The sequence below is a fragment of the Aethalodelphis obliquidens genome, unplaced genomic scaffold, assembly GCF_003676395.1.
Source record: "Aethalodelphis obliquidens isolate GAN/ISIS:26980383/991018 unplaced genomic scaffold, ASM367639v1 scaffold18, whole genome shotgun sequence".
Taxonomy (NCBI): domain Eukaryota; kingdom Metazoa; phylum Chordata; class Mammalia; order Artiodactyla; family Delphinidae; genus Aethalodelphis; species Aethalodelphis obliquidens.
The window spans coordinates 25,279,531-25,298,742 of record NW_020837962.1 but is presented as its reverse complement, the minus strand read 5'-3'; the positions used below and the strand labels follow the sequence as shown (position 1 = coordinate 25,298,742).

Below are 19,212 nucleotides of genomic sequence, written 5' to 3'. Positions count from 1 at the left end.
TTGAACCCAAAATCCTACAGGTATTCAGTAGTTCAATATCAACTTGGAAAACTTTGGGCCGTAGTTTACCAAAGCTGCTTTGGCCTCTTGCTTTCATCTGTCTTTTTAAAATGAGAACTCTAAATCTAATATGTCTTGGGGTTTCTCAACTTTGGCTGCTCATGAAAATCATGTGGGGCGCTTTAAAAAAAGACTCCAGGCCAGTATCAGTCAGAGGTTGTGATCCTGTGGCTGGAATTCAGGAACTAGTAAGGTATTTGAGAAATAGCAAATGACTTTTACATTTTCCACGTTGCTGTATGTTCGGTTTTTATCCTTTACAGATTTACTTAAAATAATTAGGAATTTGAAGACAGTGAAGAGAGTTGGACTGGGAATGTGGTAAACCAACTTCCTAGTTGGTTTGACCAGCCAATCAACTTGCCATTTATTCTGTGTCCTAAGCAAGTTGTCCAGCTTTTCTGTCTCTCTGTCCTCCATCTATTAATTGGGAAAAGAAGAATGAAGGTCCTGTTGTGTTTTATTTAGTCTTGTGTATGCTACAAAATATAGTGGATATTTATATTCTGTAAATGTGAGGAAGAAAAGTATTTTGCAAGTGCAATATTCATTGCTTCTGATTTTCCTATACTGTTTCTTATATTGTATATGCCAGTAAGCACAGTGGGTACAGAAAAGAACTCTAGAGCCAGACTCTCTGGGTTCAAATCCTAGTTCCTCCAACTACCAGCTGTGTGACCTTGAGCTGATTACTTAACCCTTCTGTGCCTCAGTTTCCTCATCTCTAAAATAGTGCTGGTATGAGGGTCAGATAAGTTAATGTAAGAAAAATGCTTAAAATAGTGCCTGGCACATAGTCACAGCTATGTAAATATTAATTAGCTATTGTTATATTTAAGTCTTTGGATTATTAAGGTTTTGTTCATGCATGCAGATCACTTAAGGGGAAAGGTATTGTAGTTTCATGACTTTTCAGGACATATACCTGTTTGAAAAAGAGGGTGGTTTAAAGACAATATACCAAGCCAGGAAGATGTGTTAGTTTTTCTTTTAAATGGTCTTTTTCCCTTTTTCAAACAGCTTTATTGAGGTATGGTTGTCATACAGTAAATTGCACATGTTTAAAGTGTATAATTTGGTGTGTTTTACGTGTATACAGCCATGAAACCAACACGCCAGTCAAGATAATGAACATACCCATCACGCCCAGAAATTTCCTCTTGCCCTTTTGTAATCCCTCTGGCCTCTTTCTTCCAGGCAACCACCTGTTTTCTGTCACTCTAGATAAGTTTGCATTTCCTAGGACTTTATCTAAATGGAATCTTAGAGTATGTGCTATCTTGGTGGGTGGGGTAGTGTCTGGATTCTTTCACTCGTCAGAATGGAGAGCCATCTTCGTTGTTGTAGGTGTCAGTGGTTCATTCGTTTGTAGTTGCTGAGTAGTATTCCATTGCATGGATAGACTAATTTGTTTGCACATTTGCCAACTGAAGGGCATTTGGGTGGTTTTTATTTTCATGGTGCTCGTTTTCACATTGGGAAAAAAAGTCTAATCGTTTGGTGGCCAGGCCTTCCACATACAGAGAAAGCAAGAGGTGCCAGTGGTAAAACGTGTTTGTTTGGGACTTTGTCTTTGCCATTGTAGAGTTTATGAATTCATGTTTTCTGAATGAAACATGTAATAGCTTCTTAAAGATGCAGAACACATGCATTGAGTTTTTAGTGGATTGCATCTCTTTTTTATTGAGATATAATTTATATATAACATTATATTAGTTTCAGATGTACAACATAATCGTTGGATATATGTATATATAGTTAGACAACTTGGGCATTAGGGGTGCCGACCCTTTGTGCCATTGAAAATCTGCATATAACTTTACAGTGCACCCTCCCCTTCCCATATCTGAGGTTCCACATCCTTGGATTCAACCAACTGTGGATCTGTAATACTGTAGTATGTATTTATTGGGAAAAAAATCCAAGTGAAGTGGACTCTCACAGTTCAAACCCATGTTGTTCAAGGGTCATCTGTATACAATACTGTATATTATTGTTAGTGGTCACCATACAGTACATTACATTCCCAGGACTTATTTATTTCATAACTGGAAGTTTATACCTTTTGACTCCCTTCACCCATTTCACCACCCCCTACCCCCTAACAACCACCAGTATGTTCTCTGCATTTGAGTTTGGTGTTTTGTTTTGTTTTGTTTTAGATTTCACATATAAGTGAGATCATATAGTATTTGTCTTTCTCTGTCTTAATGCCCATTCATGTTGTCGCAAATGGCAGGGTTTCCTTCTTTTTTCATTACTGAATAATATTCCATTTTGTGTGTGTGTGTGTGTGTGTGTGTGTGTGTGTGTGTGTGTATGTGTGTACACACACACCACATTTTCTTTACCCATTCATCTATCATGGACACTTAGGATGTTTCCCTGTCTTGGTTATTGTAATTAATGCTGCAGTGAACATGGAGGTGCAGATACCTTTTCAAGTTAGTGTTTTCCTTTTCTTCAGATAAATACCCAGAAGTGGAATTGCTGGATCATATGATAGTTGTACTTTTAATTTTTTGAGGAACCTCCATACTGTTTTCCACAATGGCTGCACCAGTTTACACTCCCATCTACAGTGCACGAGGACTCCCTCTTCCCCACATCCTCACCAACACTTGTCTTTTTGATGATAGCCATTCTGACAAGTGTGAGATGACATCTTGCTGTGGTTTTGATTTTCGTTTCTCTGATGATTAGTGATTAGTCCATTTCATACGTAAGGGAACCTGACATTTAGAGGTGCTGAGTACGCTCTCTGAAGTCACATGAAAAGGTAGGCTTTGAATGCATGTCTGTTTTACTAGAACCTGAGACCATGACTGCCTCATGGGTCAGTGCCTATGTCTGTTTCTGACAAAGTATTAAATAAAAATTAGATGTTGTTTATTAGTGAAGCATCCCACACAGGGCCAGGTGGGGATTTTCTGTGGGCCCAGCAGGAATGGGAGGCCCAGATCTTGGGTCAACTGACCAGGTTAAGGATATAGAGTGACTAAAAGGTAGGACTGTTCTGTGGACTTAATCTTTTTGTTTTTGAGCCCATTTTGGCATTCAAAGTTACCATATGAATAATAGGAAAAGATGATTCTTTTTTTTTTTTTAACACTGCAGTTACCTTTTCAAATTTTATCTAAGTTGTTGCCAGCAACAACTTTGCTCATTTGTCATTTTTCCTTGGTATTTTGTTAAAGTTTGTGATTCCTTCCTTGATACTGTCCTTTTGCATGTGTGTGATAAAATTAGATTGGGGGAGTAGGGGCAGCAGGTTATGAAATGATTTCTCATTCTTGAATTACAGTTTTTCCTTCAGAAGTTCTAGGACCTTTGTTGTTTCTGCTCCCATAGGTAATGAAAGTTTTTTAAGACGATAGAAGGAAGTATAATAATTTTCTTGATAAAAATTGAAATCTGAAGATTAGGAGCCTAAAGTTAATTTCTGATCTTTTTAATCTGGAGTAGTTGCTTTGGCTTGTGACACAGACCAGCAATGCTAGAAGGAAGACAAATGTGAATTTCAGAGTGCCTTGGATTTTCCCACAGAATAATCTAGAAGGTCACTGACTTTCTTTATTAGAGTTTATCTCTGCTTTGTATTTAAATGACAGGACAATCATGTGATATTGTTTAATCTACTTCCATTCCCTCCCAAAATTAATTTTCTTAAGGATTTTAGGATATTTCCTCTTCAGTAAAGACACACGTGCACACTTATTTTTGGTGGGGTCAGACGCTATCAACGTCTCCTCTTTGTGAAAGAATGCCTGTTTTCAGGTCAGAAAGTGGGCTCAAGAATGCAGGATATAGGATGAGATGTTATTTGTAAGACCTACATACTTCAGCTTCTCAGTATGCTTATGTAAATTATATGCTTTTAGATATTTGGAAACTTGATCTTTTTGGAGATTGTCCTGAACGTCTTAAAAACAGGGTATAAAGTAAAAATTCCACTGAATGTAGACTCAAATTGGCAGCTCTGATAGGAAGGCTTTTTAACATTTATGCTTTAAACGCCAGGCACTGAGCTTGCTGTTCCCTCCTGAACGTAACTCTAAGAGCCTAGGAAAGTAATTTTTTAAGGTGCGTGTTTGCTTTCTAAATGTGTGTGTGCACATCTATCTTTTAATGATCAGAGAACAAGTCCAGAAAAACCTGAAGATGTTTCCAGGGTAAAACTCAATTAATACAGAGGCTAATAATATCTTTTCCATTCAAATGAATGTTAGGATGTCAGTATTTTAAAGACAAAAACAAAAAGCACTGAAAACCTCACATTTATGGCCTTCTACCATGTGTCTGTTGCCTATTATATTCAATGTAAAACGCTTCCATCTTCTGTTTACGTTTATATGCATATAAGGTCTCTCAACTTTGGCTGCATGGTATGTGTAACTTAAGTGTTATTTATGTATTGAAATAGGACCAGAGTGCTTTGACCTCCTTTTTAGAGGGCTTAATGTGGAATTTGGGATTTGGAGACAGTAAAGATGCATTAGATTATTAGGTATAAATCTAAAAAAATAATAACACAGTCCGTAGCCACTGATTTAAGTAACATCAACAGACTCAAGTTAGCAATCTTGATGGATACCTGTGCCGTGCTCCAGGTATCAGAGAGAATGAGAATGGATCCTGTCCTCAGGAAGCTTACGGTCAGACTGAGGTGAGAGAGAGGCTGAGGACCAGACTTAGGTGTGAGAGGAGAGGGGGTGTAAGAACACTGCATGTTCAAGGGCACGTGCTGGCATTGGCGGTGTGGAGGCCTTGAAGCTGTGAAGGTGCCTGAGCTGAGAGGTGGAGGTGTGGGCAGGTGTGGTGCTGTGGGAGACCTTGGTGAAGAGCTTTGAAGAGGGGACACCTGCTCAGATACCTCTAGTGATGGTTCGGGGGATGGAGAGCTGCAGGGATGGAGACAGCAGGTACTTGAAGAGGCTCTGGTTGCGGGGAACCTTCAGGATAACCAGCTCTTTGGGATCTGGGACTTCCTGGCATCAGCAAGTCATGATTTTTTCTTCCTGTGAGAGGCAGACAGGACCATCTGTGACTGTCATCTGTGCTGTCCCAGACAACAGGCACTGAGAGAAGAGAGCAGTGTGTGCTGTCCCCAGATTCCCTGGCAAATGGTCTTTCTGTATTTAGACTTTAGCTTTCTCAGGTTTTATAAAAGGATAGTGAAGGACATGGCCCTCACCTCCCCAGGGTGGTTGTCAAGGCAGAGATAATACAAGGGATCAGGAGACTCCCACCTCCACCCCCACCGCCTTGCCAGACCTGTGGAGACTTGGCTGGGAGACAGGGGAGAGACAGGGGAGCCTAGCTCTGGGCACCTCCTTTGCCCATTTTTCTATTGGATTGTTTTATTTTGACTACTCATCTTTTGCTTGTTATACGTCTTGCAAATATATTCTAGTTTGTGACTCTGCCGCATACCCCACCCCCATTTCTTTGTGATGTTTTTTTTTTAATAAATAAATTTATTTATTTATGGCTGGGTTGGGTCTTCGTTGCTGCACGTGAGCTTTCTTTAGTTGCGGTGAGCAGGGGCTACTCTTTGTTGTGGTGCGTGGGCTTCTCACTGTGGTGGCTTCTCTTATTGCAGAGCATGTCCTCTGCATCCTCACCAACATTTGGTATTATCCCTATTTTTTTTTAGCCATTCTGGTAAGTATGTAGTGTTGTGTCATTGTGGTTTATTTTGTATTTCCCTGTTGGCTAATGATATTGAATATCTTATTTTAATTGAAATATAGTTGGTATACAATGTTATGTTAGTTTCAGGTTAGTTTCATAATTGTTCGACATTTGCATACAGTATGAAATGATTTGAATATATTTTCACATGCTTATTTACTATCTGTTTCTGCTCTTTGGTGAGACACCTGTTCATGTTTTTTGCCCACTTTTCGACTGGATTGTTTTATATTTTACCATTGAGTTTTGAGAGTTCTTTATATGTTCTAGTTTATAAGACATTTACTGGATGTGTAGATCACAAATATTTTATTCCAGTCTGCAGAGAAGTTTTAATATTAATATGGTCAAATCTACCATTCTTTTTCTTTATGTATTGTAATTTTTGTGTCTAGTTTAAGAACTCCTTCCTTCCTCTGAGTTCATGAAAACATTTTCTAAAAGATTCTAATTTTATTTCAAGTATAAATTTTATTTTTTTAATTAATTTTTACTGGAGTATGGTTGCTTTATACATTTGAGCTTTTAGCTCATCTGTAATTGATTTTTAGGTGTTGTGTGAAGTATCTGTCCAGTTTTATTTTTTTCCAAATAGATAAACAGTTGTTGGACCACAATTTATTGAATGAATAGTCTTCTTTATTTCCCACCGATCTGCAGTGCTTCTCCCATCATTCATTTGCATGAACCTGTGGGTTTGTTTCTGGTCTGTGAAGTCTGTTTCTTTGGCCTGTTTGTTTACCCCTTTGCCAGCACATTATTTGATTTACTATAGCATGGTGGTAGTTCTGCTAGAACTGGTAATACAAACTCCCTCCTTTGTTTTCCTGTCTTCTTTTTTTCTCTCTCTCATGTATCTTAGTCCTTTTTGCACTTCCTCAGATTCCCTGTTCAAGATTGTGACTGGGATTGCATTAAGTTTGAAGATCAATGTGGCAGGGTCTGGCACATGCCTTACTAAGTTCATTCCTAGGTATTTTATATTTGTGGAATGCTAGTTTAAATGATATTTTCAGAAATCTACATTTTCTGCTTGTTTCAAAGAAATTGCTTTTAAGATTCATCAGTAAGCACGTTTGCTACATTTTTTTGTAGATGCTTTTTTCACGTTAAGAAATTTCTATTCTTAGATTTCTAATGTTTTTCTTTATTTTTTTCTATTTTCATTAAAATGATCACGTGCTTTTATTCTACTTCAGTTTTTAACTATGGTAATTTTTCTAGTATTAAACCAACCTTTCACTCTTCAGAGACACCTCACTTGGTTCTGGGGTATTTTTTATATATTGCTTGCTTCAGATTGCTTCTGTTGGTTTAGGATTCTCGCTTCTCTGTTCAGGTATAGAATTGGCTGTGATTTCCCTTCCTTTTTTTTGTTTTTGTTTTTGCGGTACACGGGCCTCTCACTGTTGTGGCCTCTCCCGTTGCGGGGCAACAGGCTCCAGACGCGCAGGCTCAGCGGCCATGGCTCACGGGCCCAGCCGCTCCGCGGCATGTGGGATCTTCCTGGACCGGGGCACGAACCCGTGTCCCCTGCATCGGAAGGCGGACTCTCAACCACTGCGCCACCAGGGAAGCCCTGATTTCCTTTTCTTAATCTGCCCTTGTCTGGTTTCGCTCTCAGGGCTTCATAAAATGAGTTGTGTGGTGGGAGGGGGCTCCCTCTCATGCTCTTCTCCGGAATCATTTGTACATTGGCATTATTTGTTCCTGGAACAGCTGTTGGATTTTGGATCACAGAGGTTTAGAAATGGAAGAGACCGTAGAGGTCAGCCTGTCCAACAGCATTGTTCTACTGAGGCAGAAAGAATTAAATGCTGAGGCTCAAGTCCAGAAGTCATGGTCCACTGTAGAAAACCTAATCCTGAAGTAAAGGTAACAGCCATTTTATTACCTAAGACAGAGGGCTTGAAGCCTTCACACCAAAGTCCATGCAAGTCCATGGAGAGACTTGGAAAATGTCCCACCACCCTGACAAACTGGTCCCCGAGGTTTCTGGGGTCACTGGATTAAGTTGAAGAACCCAGAGGGGAAAGGGAGCCTTGGGAGGCAGGCCCTCTGACAGCTCATGGAAAGCCCTGGCAAACAGGCAGAGGCCTCCCTGGCTCCACCGTGAGCAGCTCTGTGTAGGCACAGCTCAGCAGGGCATTAACATATATATCGCCCATTGTGACGACAGGTGAAAATTTTCATCTGGAATATCAAAGGAATATTCATTATGTGGTATTTTTTATGAAAGTTGGGAAAGATTCAGTACATTTTTTGGAAAATTTCCCTATAAACAGCCGAAATAAAATAGTCTCAGTTCCTGTTATCTGGAATATTTCTTCATCCAACAGACTTTCTTGATCACCTTCTATTGTTAAGCAGTGCTCTGAGGGCTGGTCACCTTTGATAACTTGCTCCTTCCAGGATGGGTAAGCCTGCTTTTACCATATTTGGAAATTAGCAAATTGGTTTGGTTCATTTCAGATTTCAGTTCGTCATGTAGTTCATTTCCAGCACCTGTGCCCAGTGCTGTAATGAAGCCAAGGAAGTATGCTTTCTTTATCTAATATGACTTTAGCAAGTATGCAGGCTCAAGGTCTATGCAACTGCTGTCCAGATGTGTTATGGGCTTTATCTCGGTAGGCTTTATTTTTTATTTATGAAGAAGTGTGCCATGTCACATAGCATAATAGCGAATTAAATGAATTCCAACCATTTACCTTAGCTGTGGAGCCCCTCCCTCCCTCTTTTCCTTCCTCCCCCCTCCCAGCCTTTCTGTCTCTGTCTTTTCCTCTCTTTCTTTCTTTGATTAGCAGGAGAGACCCACCACTCACTTAGCTTTATTCGAAGTCGTGCCCTATGTTAGGAACATGTGACTTGGCCAGGGGCTCTGGGAGGGAGGGCACACCTACCTTGACAGCCCAGTTAGCGTTTGACCTTAGCAGTTGTACAGGAGACAGATGGTGCTGGTTTGCCTTCAGAGAGCTGACCCGACTCTTCTCCTGCCCTTGGCCTTCAGCTGTGAGACCCTGGCCTGGTCCCCCAAGTTCTTGTTAGGGAAATAGATCTCAGGCCTGGGAATAGATGGTCTGTAGGGTGTCTTTTATCATAAAACTGTTACTTTTTTGAGACTGCAAACACTGTAGGAACAAGTGAAAAAATTTTACATTGAGAGGCAGAATGCCACATGGTATTAAAAATGGGTTAAAAGTATGCAAAATGTATTTTACAGTTCCTTTTTTCATGCAGCCTATTTTACACTAGAGACCATTTTATTTCATCTAAAAATATGCTATTTAGTTCTAGATTCTTACAGATCATATTTTTGAGACTGGGCTTTGATGATACTTTTTGAAGAATCCAGTCCTTAAAAACAAAATGCAGGGACTTCCCTGCAGTGGTTAAGAATCCGCCTGCCAATGCAGGGGACACGGGTTCAAGCTCTGGTCCAGGAAGATCCCACATGCCACGGAGCAACTAAGCCTGTGCGCCACAACTACTGAAGCCCGCGTGCCTAGAGCCCGTGCTCCACAACAAGAGAAGCCACTGCAATGAGAAGCCCGTGCACCTCAATGAAGAGTAGCCCTCGCTTGCCGCAACTAGAGGAAGCCCGTGCGCAGCAACGAAGACCCAATGCAGCCAAAAATAAAATAAATAAATTTATAAAAACAAAATAAAACGAAATGCAGCTGCTCTTGCTTTACTGATTAAAGAAAAAAAATGAGCATTTTAGAAGAGTCAACTGGGGCTTCCCTGGTGACGCAGTGGTTGAGAGTCTGCCTGCCGATGCAGGGGACACGGGTTCGTGCCCTGGTCCGGGAAGATCCCACATGCCACGGAGCGGTTGGGCCCGTGAGCCATGGCCGCTGGGCCTGCGCGTCCGGAGCCTGTGCTCCGCGGCGGGAGAGGCCACAGCCGTGAGAGGCCCGCGTACCAAAAACAAACAAACAAACAAAGAGTCAACTGCAACCTTACTGTGAGTTGAAAATATAACCTTCACTGTAATATGGCTCATAATCTATCTAACAGCAGATATGGTCCTAAAGCCTCACCACAGCCTTCTGTGTGGTCCGCCTGTCCTTTGGGAAAGGAAGGACATATGAGAAGACCAGTGTATGATTAAAAATAATTAGATCACACATGCTTCAGCTTTGGTTGGGTACTTGCTGGAAAACTCTCTCCCCTGTTTTTCTATCTACCTGAACCACTTAGTACCCTCTAAGTGTCCCCAGAGAGGGACTCTCTAATTCTTAGCAGAGTTAGTCAAGCCTGATTTAATATATTTAAGGGGACCGTCTGTTTATCAGGTTCAAATAATATAATTTTTAAGATCTAGCTAAAGTTTTCAGAACAAACTTCATGAATGTTGTTTTCAAGTACACATTCTTGACTTTCTAGAAACTTGTTTATTCCATTTACACCTCTGTCTAAATGGGCCTGCTAAGATGAACATCATTAAAAATGTTCTAGGGCTTCCCTGGTGGCGCAGTGGTTGAGAGTGCGCCTGCCGATGCAGGGGACACGGGTTCGTGCCCCGGTCCAGGAAGATCCCACATGCCGCGGAGCGGCTGGGCCCGTGAGCCATGGCCGCTGAGCCTGCGCGTCCGGAGCCTGTGCTCCGCGATGGGAGAGGCCACAGCAGTGAGAGGCCCGCATACCAAAAAAAAAAAAAAAAAAAAGTTCTAAATCATGTGCATTACATTGTTAAGAGAATAGAGATGAATAAATTAAAATTAAATTAAAATGACAGGGTTTGGATAAAGATATTTTTGTCTGTTAGAAAAATAGAATCAAAGGTTATCAAATTTCTTTAAAAAATCGTCTTTGACTAAGTAATAATAACTCTTAACACTCATCCAGGGCCTACTTTTTATAAATGATGATACTGAAGGTTTTCACATGCTTAGTCCTTTGAATAATTTTGAGTTAGGTGTTACTGTCCCTGTTTTATAAATAAGGAATCTGGGGTTCAGAAATAAGTGCTTTTCTTTTTTTTCTTTTCCATTATGGTTTATTACAGGATATTTAATATAGTTCTCTGTGCTATACGGTAGGATCTTGTTGTTTCTCCATTCTATGTATACCAGTTTGCATCTGCTAATCCCAAACTCCCAATCCATCCCTCCTCTACTCTCTCCTGCTTGGCAACCACAGGTCTGTTCTCTATGTCTGTGAGTCTGTTTCTGTTTTGTAGATAAGTTCATTTGTGTCATATTTTAGATTCCATATATAAGTGATATATATATATATATATATATACCACATCTTCTTTAATCATTCATCTGTCAGTGGACATTTAGGTTGCTTCCGTGTCTTGGCTATAGTAAATAGTGCTGCTGTGAACATAGAGGTGCATGTGTCTTTTTGAATTATAGTCCAGATATATACCCAGAAGTGGGATTGCTAGATCATATGGTAGTTCTATTTTTAAATTTTTGAGGAGCCTCCATACTGTTTTCCATAGTGGCTGCACTGATTTACATTCCCACCAGTAGAGTAGGAGGGTTCCCTTCTTTCCACACCCTCTCCAGCTTTGTTACTTGTAGACTTTTTAATGATGGCCATTCTGACCGGTGTGAGATGGTACCTCATTGTAGTTTTGATTTGCATTTCTCTAGTAATTAGCGATGTTGAGCATCTTTTCATGTGCCTGTTGGCCATCTGTATGTCTTCTTTGGAGAAATGTCTGTTTAGGTCTTCTGCCCATTTTTTGTTTGGGTTGTTTGTTTTTTTGATATTGAGCTGCATGAGCTGTTTGTATAATAAGTGCTTTTCTTATAATAAAATGAAAATCCCTTAAACTGCACTGTCCGTTACGGTTGCCACTAACTGCAAGTGACTGTTGAGCACTTGGCATGTGGCCAGTCCAAATTGAGGTGCTGGAAACATAAAATACATACCTGACTTGAAAACTTAGGTAAAACACCAAGAGTGTAAATATTTTTATATTGATTGCATGCTGAAATGATAACATGATGGATTTATTGGGTTAAATAAGACATATTAGTAAAATTAATTTCACCTGTTTCTGTTTACCTTTTTATTAGATGCAGTTACTAGAAATTTTAAAATTACATATGTGCTTTGCATTGTATTTCTGTTGGACCGTGCTGCTCTAAAAGTGTCCGTACGCATGATCTAAACGGCAGATAGTTCCACGCACGAGGCTTGAGAGTTATGGCATCCTTCCCATCCTATTCCTTCCTCAACAGCAGCTCTCTCCAGCTTGCTCTTCAGGTTGGAGCAGAGTTTAGCACTTAAGAATTGGGTCCTTATCAATGGAGAACAGACTTGTGGTTGCCAAAGGGAGGTGGGAGGTGGGGAAGGGATGGACGGGGAATTTGGGGTTAGCATATGCAAACTATTACATATAGAATGGATAAATAAAAAGGTCCTACTATATAGCACAGGGAACTATGTTCAATACCCTGTGATGAACCATAATGGAAAAGGATATGAAAAAGAATGTATATATATGTATAACTGAATCACTTTGCTGTCCCGCAGAAATTAACACAACATTGTAAATCAACTACAATAAAAAAAAAAAAAGAATTGGGTCCTTATCACTAAATTTCTTGCTATATTTCTGCTTTTTTATTAGTTGTGGTTGTGTAGGTTGTTGTTGTTGTTAATATTGGTTTTAGGCTTTGCTTCTAAAACATTCAGTTAGCATTAAAGGGAGCTCCCTTTAACCCCTTTGTCCCTACTACATACATACACACACATTTCCCATCCTCTTAATATTGTTGAAAACACAATATTGTTTAGGTCAATATTTAGTGTTTGTTATCATGACTATAAATGCTGAGCTGTCTATGAAATACTTTTTAATTTTTATTTTCTGCATAATTTTTGTTTATCCTGGAATCAGTAATTGCCTTGTATTATTCAGTTGCTTAGCTTTCCGCGCAGCTGTCCTAATTCAATCTCATATTCTGCACTGGTTGTCTAAAATTCATCTGCATGCATGTAGGCACTTCCTGAAGAGGCCTCTCCTGGAGCCTCACAACCGGCTCTGTCCTGGACTGATGGTACTCTGCTTGTCTAGCCCATGAGTCTCATGCAGGGATCTGCTTTCACCAGATCCTGGGGTTTCCTTTGCCTTTTGCCTATCTCAGCCTTCCTTTTTCCTATATCTTCCCTTTTTTGGGGTCAATTTCCTCCTTTTGGTGAAGCACATCTTTAGTAGCTTCCTGAGAAAGAATGCACAGGACATACATTTTTAAAGACCTTGCATGCCTAAAAATGCTTTTACCCCTGCCTCGTGTTTAAATGCATTTGGTGTTTGAAAATAATTTTCTTCAGGTTTTTTAGGCTGTTTTTCCGTTGCCTTTTAGATTCCAGAGTTGTTTTGGGTAGTTTGGAGCCAGATATTCTCTTACCACCGATTCTTTTTGTCATCAGTGCCTGAAATGTTACTGTGATATACACCCTTATATGGATCTGCTTCTATCCTGATTTTTACATGTTGGTTCTCCTATACTGGTCCTTTAATTTTTAATTTATTCTCTCTTATTTTTCATCCTCTTTATTTTTGCTGAAGTTTCTGGATGACTTACTCAATATGATCCTCTGGACCTTCTATTTAGTTTTTTAATTTTAGCTATCATAGCTTTAATTTGTTGTTTTCTACAAGTTTCTTTTTTTAAAAAAATTATTGCCTTATAGATGTAGTATCTCCTATCCCACTGATATTAGTGATAGTTTCTTTAAAAATATTTCTTTCTCCTTGCATAGTCTAGGTTTCAGCCAAATAGTTTTTTTTCTGTTTGTTTTGTTTCCTTTCATGATAGAGTCTTTCCTTACATGCTAGGTGATTCCTGATTGCTTAAGTGTATTTGAGAGTGGAACACTAAAGAGATGGGAGTTAGTTCTGCACACAGATGTGGGGCTTGTGGGTGTGGCCTTCACTTTAGAGCCATCTGTCTTGGCTGTTTGCCTGGGGAACCCCTGATGTCAGTACTTTTAGATCCAGTTCCCTGCATGAGGAGGTTTCAGTCTCCTATTTGGAGACTAAGGCAGGATAGAGGGGTGTGTTAGTCAAGCTTCTCCAGAGAAACAGAAACGATAGAAGATACACACACACACACACGTATATGTATATATATATGTGTATTTATGAAAAGAGTTGGCTCGAGATTTTGGAGGCCTTGAAGTCCCATGATATACTGTTTGCAAGCTGGAGACCCAGAAAAACCAGTGGTGTGATTCAGTCCAAGTCCAGGAGTGCCAGTGTCCAAGGGCAGGAAAGAAGATGGATGTCCCAAATCAGAGAGATCTTGGATTCACCCTTCCTCTACCTTTTTGTTCTATTTGGGCCCTCAGTGGATTGAATGATGCTCACCCATATTGGGGAGGGCCATCTGCTTTACTCAGTTCATGAATTCAAATGCTAATCTCTTCCAGAAGCATCCTCACAAAGGCACCTGAAATAATGTTTACTAATTATCTGGGCATCCCTTAGCCCAGACAAGTCAACACATAAAATTAACCATCACAGGGGGCATGTGGGATGCCCCTTAATTTCTCTTTTTTTCAGTAGGGTACCCCCCACTTTATGCTGCCTGGTGTTCTCCAGACCAGAGATCCTCTGTTTTACCCTCTCCAGAACATAGTTCTCTAGGCTCTGCAAGGTGGGAGAGGGCAGTTGCCTGGCGGAGCTCAGTAAAAGGGAGTAGAAGAACTTGATTCCTTTTTATTGCCAAATAGTATTCCATTGTGTGTATATATCACATTTTGTTAAGTATATAGTGATACAAGCTTACCTCAGGAAACAAGAAAAATCTCAAATATCACATTTTGTTTACCCATTCATCATTTGATGGACATTTGGGTTGTCTCCACTTTTTTGGTTATTACGTATAATGCTGCTATGAAGATTCCTGTATAAATGTTTGTGTGAACATATGTTTTTATTTTCCTTGGGTACATACCTAGGAGTGGAAATGCTGAATCATATGGCAACTCTGTGTTTACCTTTTTGAAGAGCTGCTACACTGTTTTCCAAAGTGGCTGCCACATTTTATATTCTCACCAACCATGTATGAGAGTTCTCATCTATCCATATCTTTGTCAACACTTCTTTGTCTTTTGTATTTTGCCATCCTAGTGGGTGTAAAGTGGTATATCATTGTGGTTTTGATTTGTATTTCCTTGATGACTAGTAATTTTGAGCATCTCTTTATGTGCTTATCAGCCATTTGTATGTCTTCTTTGGAGAAATGTCTATTCAAATCCTTTGTTCATTTTTAAATTGGGTTATTCATCTTTTTATTGCTGTTTTACGGTGTTCTTTATGTTTTCTGGACATGAGTCCCTTATTTGTTGTATGATTTGCAGATATTTTCTCCCATTCTGTGGGTTGTCTTTCAGGTTCTTGATAGTGTCCTTTAAAGCACTGAAGTTTTAAATTTTGATGAAATCTGATTTACCGATTTTTTCTTTTGTGACTTGTGCCTTTGGTATCGTGTCTAAGAAATTATTGCCTTATGCAAGGTCACAAAAATTTATGCCTATGGTTTCTTCTAAGAGTTTATAGTTTTAGCTCTTACATTTAGGTCTTTGATCCATTTTGAGTTAATTTTTGTATATAATGTGATGTAGTGTTCTAGCTTTATTCTTTTGAGTGTGGATACCCAGTTGTAACAGCACCATTTGTAGAAAGGACTGTTTCCCAATTAAATTGTCACAGCACATTGGTTAAAAATCAATTGAACATAACTGTAAGGGTCTGTTTTGGGACTCTCAGTTTTATCCCATTGATCTATGTGTCTGTCTTTTATGCCAGTACCACACTGTCTTGATTACTCTAACTTTGTAGTAAGTTTTCAAATGGGGAAGTATGAATTCTTCAATTTTGTTCTCCTTTTTCAAGATTATTTCGGCTACTATAGATGTATTTTCATATGCATTTTAGGATAAGATTGTCAATTTCTATAAAGTCAGCTGGGGTTTTGATAGAGATTGTGTTATAGATCAATTTGGGGAGTATGGCTATCCTAACAAAATTAAGTGTTAATTTAATCCATGAATATGGGATAACTGTCCATTTACTTAAGTTTTTAATTTCTTTCAATAATAATGTATGGTTTTTGGTGTATAAATCTTGTGGGGTTTTTAAAAAAAAAATTTCCTAAGTATTCTTTCTGATGTTCTTGTAAACAGAATTGTTTTCTTAAATTCATTTCAGGATTACTCATTGCCAGAATGTAGAAATATAATTGACTTTTTAATATATTTACATCTTACAACCTTACTTCGTATACTTTGTAATTCTATTAGTTTTTTTTTTTTTTTTTTAACTCTTCAGGATTTTCTGCATATAAGAACATGTTATTTGTGATAGGGACAGTTTTATCGCTTCCTTCCCAATCTGGATGCCATTTATTTCTTTTTCTTGCCTAATTGCCCTGGCTAGCACCTCAGTGCAGCACATACAGTGCTGTGTGGAAGTGACAGAGCAGATATCTCTGTTTTTTCCTCTTTGAGGAGGAGGCATTCAGTCGTTCACCATTTAGTATGGTTTTAGCTGTGGGTTTTTCTTAGTGGATTTTATTTTGGTTTTTTTTGGCTGTGCTGTGCGGCTTCTGGGATCTTAGTTCCCCGACCAGGGATTGAACCCAGGCCCTTGGCAGTGAAAGTGCCGAGTCCTTACCACTGAACTGCCAGGGAATTCCCTAGCTGTGGGTTCTTCACAGATGCTCTTTATCAGGTTGAGGATGCTTCCTTCTATTCCTAGTGTGTTGGATTTTTTTTTTTTAATTAAAAAAAGTGTTGGATTTTGTCAATTTTTTTCTAAATTTGAGATAATCATGTGTTTTCTCTTTTATTCTATTAATATAGTGTATTATACTGATTTTCAGATGTTAAACCAATCTTATATTCCTGAGATAAATCTAATGTCATGGTGTATAATCCTTTTTATATGTTGCTAGCTTTGGTTTGTAGTATTTTGTTGAATACTAGTGTGTAGTTTTCCTTTCTTGTGATGTTTCTGTTTGGTATTGGTATCAGGATGTAACTGGCCTCTTAGAATGATTTGAGTTTTTCTTATGCTTCTTTTAAAGAGTCTGTGAAAGATTGGTATTAATTGTTCTTTAAACATTTGGTAGAATACATCTGGGCCTGTGCTTTTCTTTGTGGGCAGTTCGTAAACTGTTAATTCAATATAATATTTTTGTTAAGACCAGTTATAAGTGAACATTCATCTTGTAAGAATACCTGTTGATATTTGATTATTCAGCCAACCTTTCTCTTATATAATATACAAATCGAAAGAAATTTTGATATACCTACTTTTTAACTTTCTTTTTTCTTCTGTTAAAGGTCTGTAATTACTCTGGAATCAGTAAGCCATGGTGTCAAAGAAATTTGCTGTTAAGGTAAGTAATGCTTAATAGCTTTCTTTAAAATGATTAATCACTTTCTAATATAACTGAGTCCTGTGTTAATTGAAAACAGTAGCCCTGAACTTTCCTTCTACTCTTCAGATTTGGGACACTACTGAAAATTTGAAGTAGGTGATTGAAAATTTGCATGTTAAGAATGAGATGGGGGAGAAAATGAATAGTTCATATGGTCATGGGAGTTTCTTGCTTAAAGTCTTTTGTAAGATGCCTTTGGGACATAACTTGGTCCTTAATGTTAAAAAGTATTATTCACATTGTATGTCCATGGCGTCATTTTTGATTATGACAAAGCATGTAAAAGTAAAGAAGCAGGCAGCAAATGCTGCGCCTGGGTGAATGCCAGGAGCGAGTTCTCCTGCCTGGCTGCCCTCTTTTGCTTTTCTCTTGTAAGCGTCTCTTCTCTATCCCTTGATGGCTGGGTCCCAGACCTTCTCAGTTGTGGAGGAATGGGAGGGTCACCTGTGAGGGGTGGTGGGGAAGGAGAGGGGAAGAATTGGTAGTGAGTACAGTCGACCCTCCAGGTTCTGCATCCAAGAGTCCTGCATCCAACTAGCTGCAGATCCAACTAGCTGCAGAACCATTGTATGAAGGATGCTTCACATATGCCTGTTCTTTAGGGCATTTTCCCTGCGCTAGTGTTTAATTAAGCAGAAATTCAAAACACCGAAACAGAGAAATCATAGTGGTTAACCAGATCAGATACTGTTTAGTGTTGTAGTCGTATCTTATCTTTACCAATAGATTTACAACATATTTATAAATTTCATTATTCACAGTTATTTCTAGTATCTGTATATTCTATATGTAGTATTCCTCTCTGTGAGAGATTATAAGTGGTGAATTTTCACAATCTGTCTGTCTAAAAATGTCTTTTGGTTTTCCTCTAGAAAGTAAAGTTTGTTTTAGAATTTTAGGTTGCACATCAGTTCCTCTCAGCACTTTAAAGGTATTTTTCCATTGTCTTTTGAAATCTCTTATTGCAACTGAGAAATGTTTTATTATCAGTTGATGCTTTAAAACCACCTTAAAACGTAGTGACTTAAAACAGAAGCCATTTTATTCTCTCTCAGGATTCTGTAGGTCGCCTGGTATCAGTTGGGCGGTTTCTTCTCTTGATGTTGGCTGGGGCTGCAGTCATCTGGGGACTGAGTTCAGCCTGCACATCAAAGCTGGCCGCGCATGTGGCTGGCCGTTGATCCTGGCTGTGCTTGGAATCTCACCTGGGGCTGTTAATTGTTGTCCTCAGTTCTCATTCAGGTGGCTACTCTGTGTGGCTTGGGCTCCTCTCCTGGCTTGGTGGCTGAGTTTTGAGGGATGGTGTCCCAGAGCAAAAGTTGCGAGAAGAAAAAGTGTAATTTGTCCGTGCCTTGAAGGCCTGAGCTCAGAATCCCACGTGCGTTTCCTCTGCATTCTGTTGGTCAGAGCACTCAGAGGGTCAGCTCCAGGGAAGCTGCAACTCTCCGTGGGAGAAGCAGCTTGTGCTTACAGGGAGGGGGAGAATCTGGGGTGCATCTGTGGAGACTAGTCAGCAAAGAAGTCTACTGTCAGCCCATCGTGATTTCTTTCTTTGTTATCTTGCTTATCAAGATATCTTGGTTCTCTTTGGTTGCTCTTAAGATTTTGTGTCTTTGATATTCTATAGTTTCACTGTGAAATCTTGAGATACAGACTTTTTATTTATCTGGCTTGGGATGCAATGTACATCTTCATTTGGAAGAGTCAAGTCTTTAATCAATTTTGGAAAATTTCGACCTTTTTCTCTTCAAGTACTGCTCCTCTCTGTTCTCTCTGATCTCTTCTTCTGGAACTCTTATACGAAGTTTGTTGAATAGTCCCACGTAACTGTTTATTATGTGCTAGAGGGTGATGTTAACTCATCCAGGACTGAGCGCCTGCAGGCTGTCTGCTCAGAAAAGGACTGGGCCTCTAGCAAAGCTTCGCCCAAACTGGCTGTGGTCCATTCGGATAGACAATCCTCGTCAGCCGCAAAGCTTAGACCCTAGGCCCCTAATTATGCCAGAGCTGGGTCAATTGATTTCCAAGACATACATACTGATGT

General features: G+C 39.4%; 1 protein-coding gene across 1 annotated transcript in view; it reads left to right on the top strand.

The window, feature by feature from the left end:
• The window catches only part of SLX4IP (SLX4 interacting protein), a 185,565-nt gene that overhangs the window by 1,367 nt on the left and 164,986 nt on the right, over positions 1-19,212 (top strand). The window contains 1 exon segment of the mRNA XM_027118184.1: positions 17,071-17,126. Coding sequence (XP_026973985.1) covers positions 17,100-17,126 — 27 coding nt within the window. The 5' untranslated portion in view covers positions 17,071-17,099.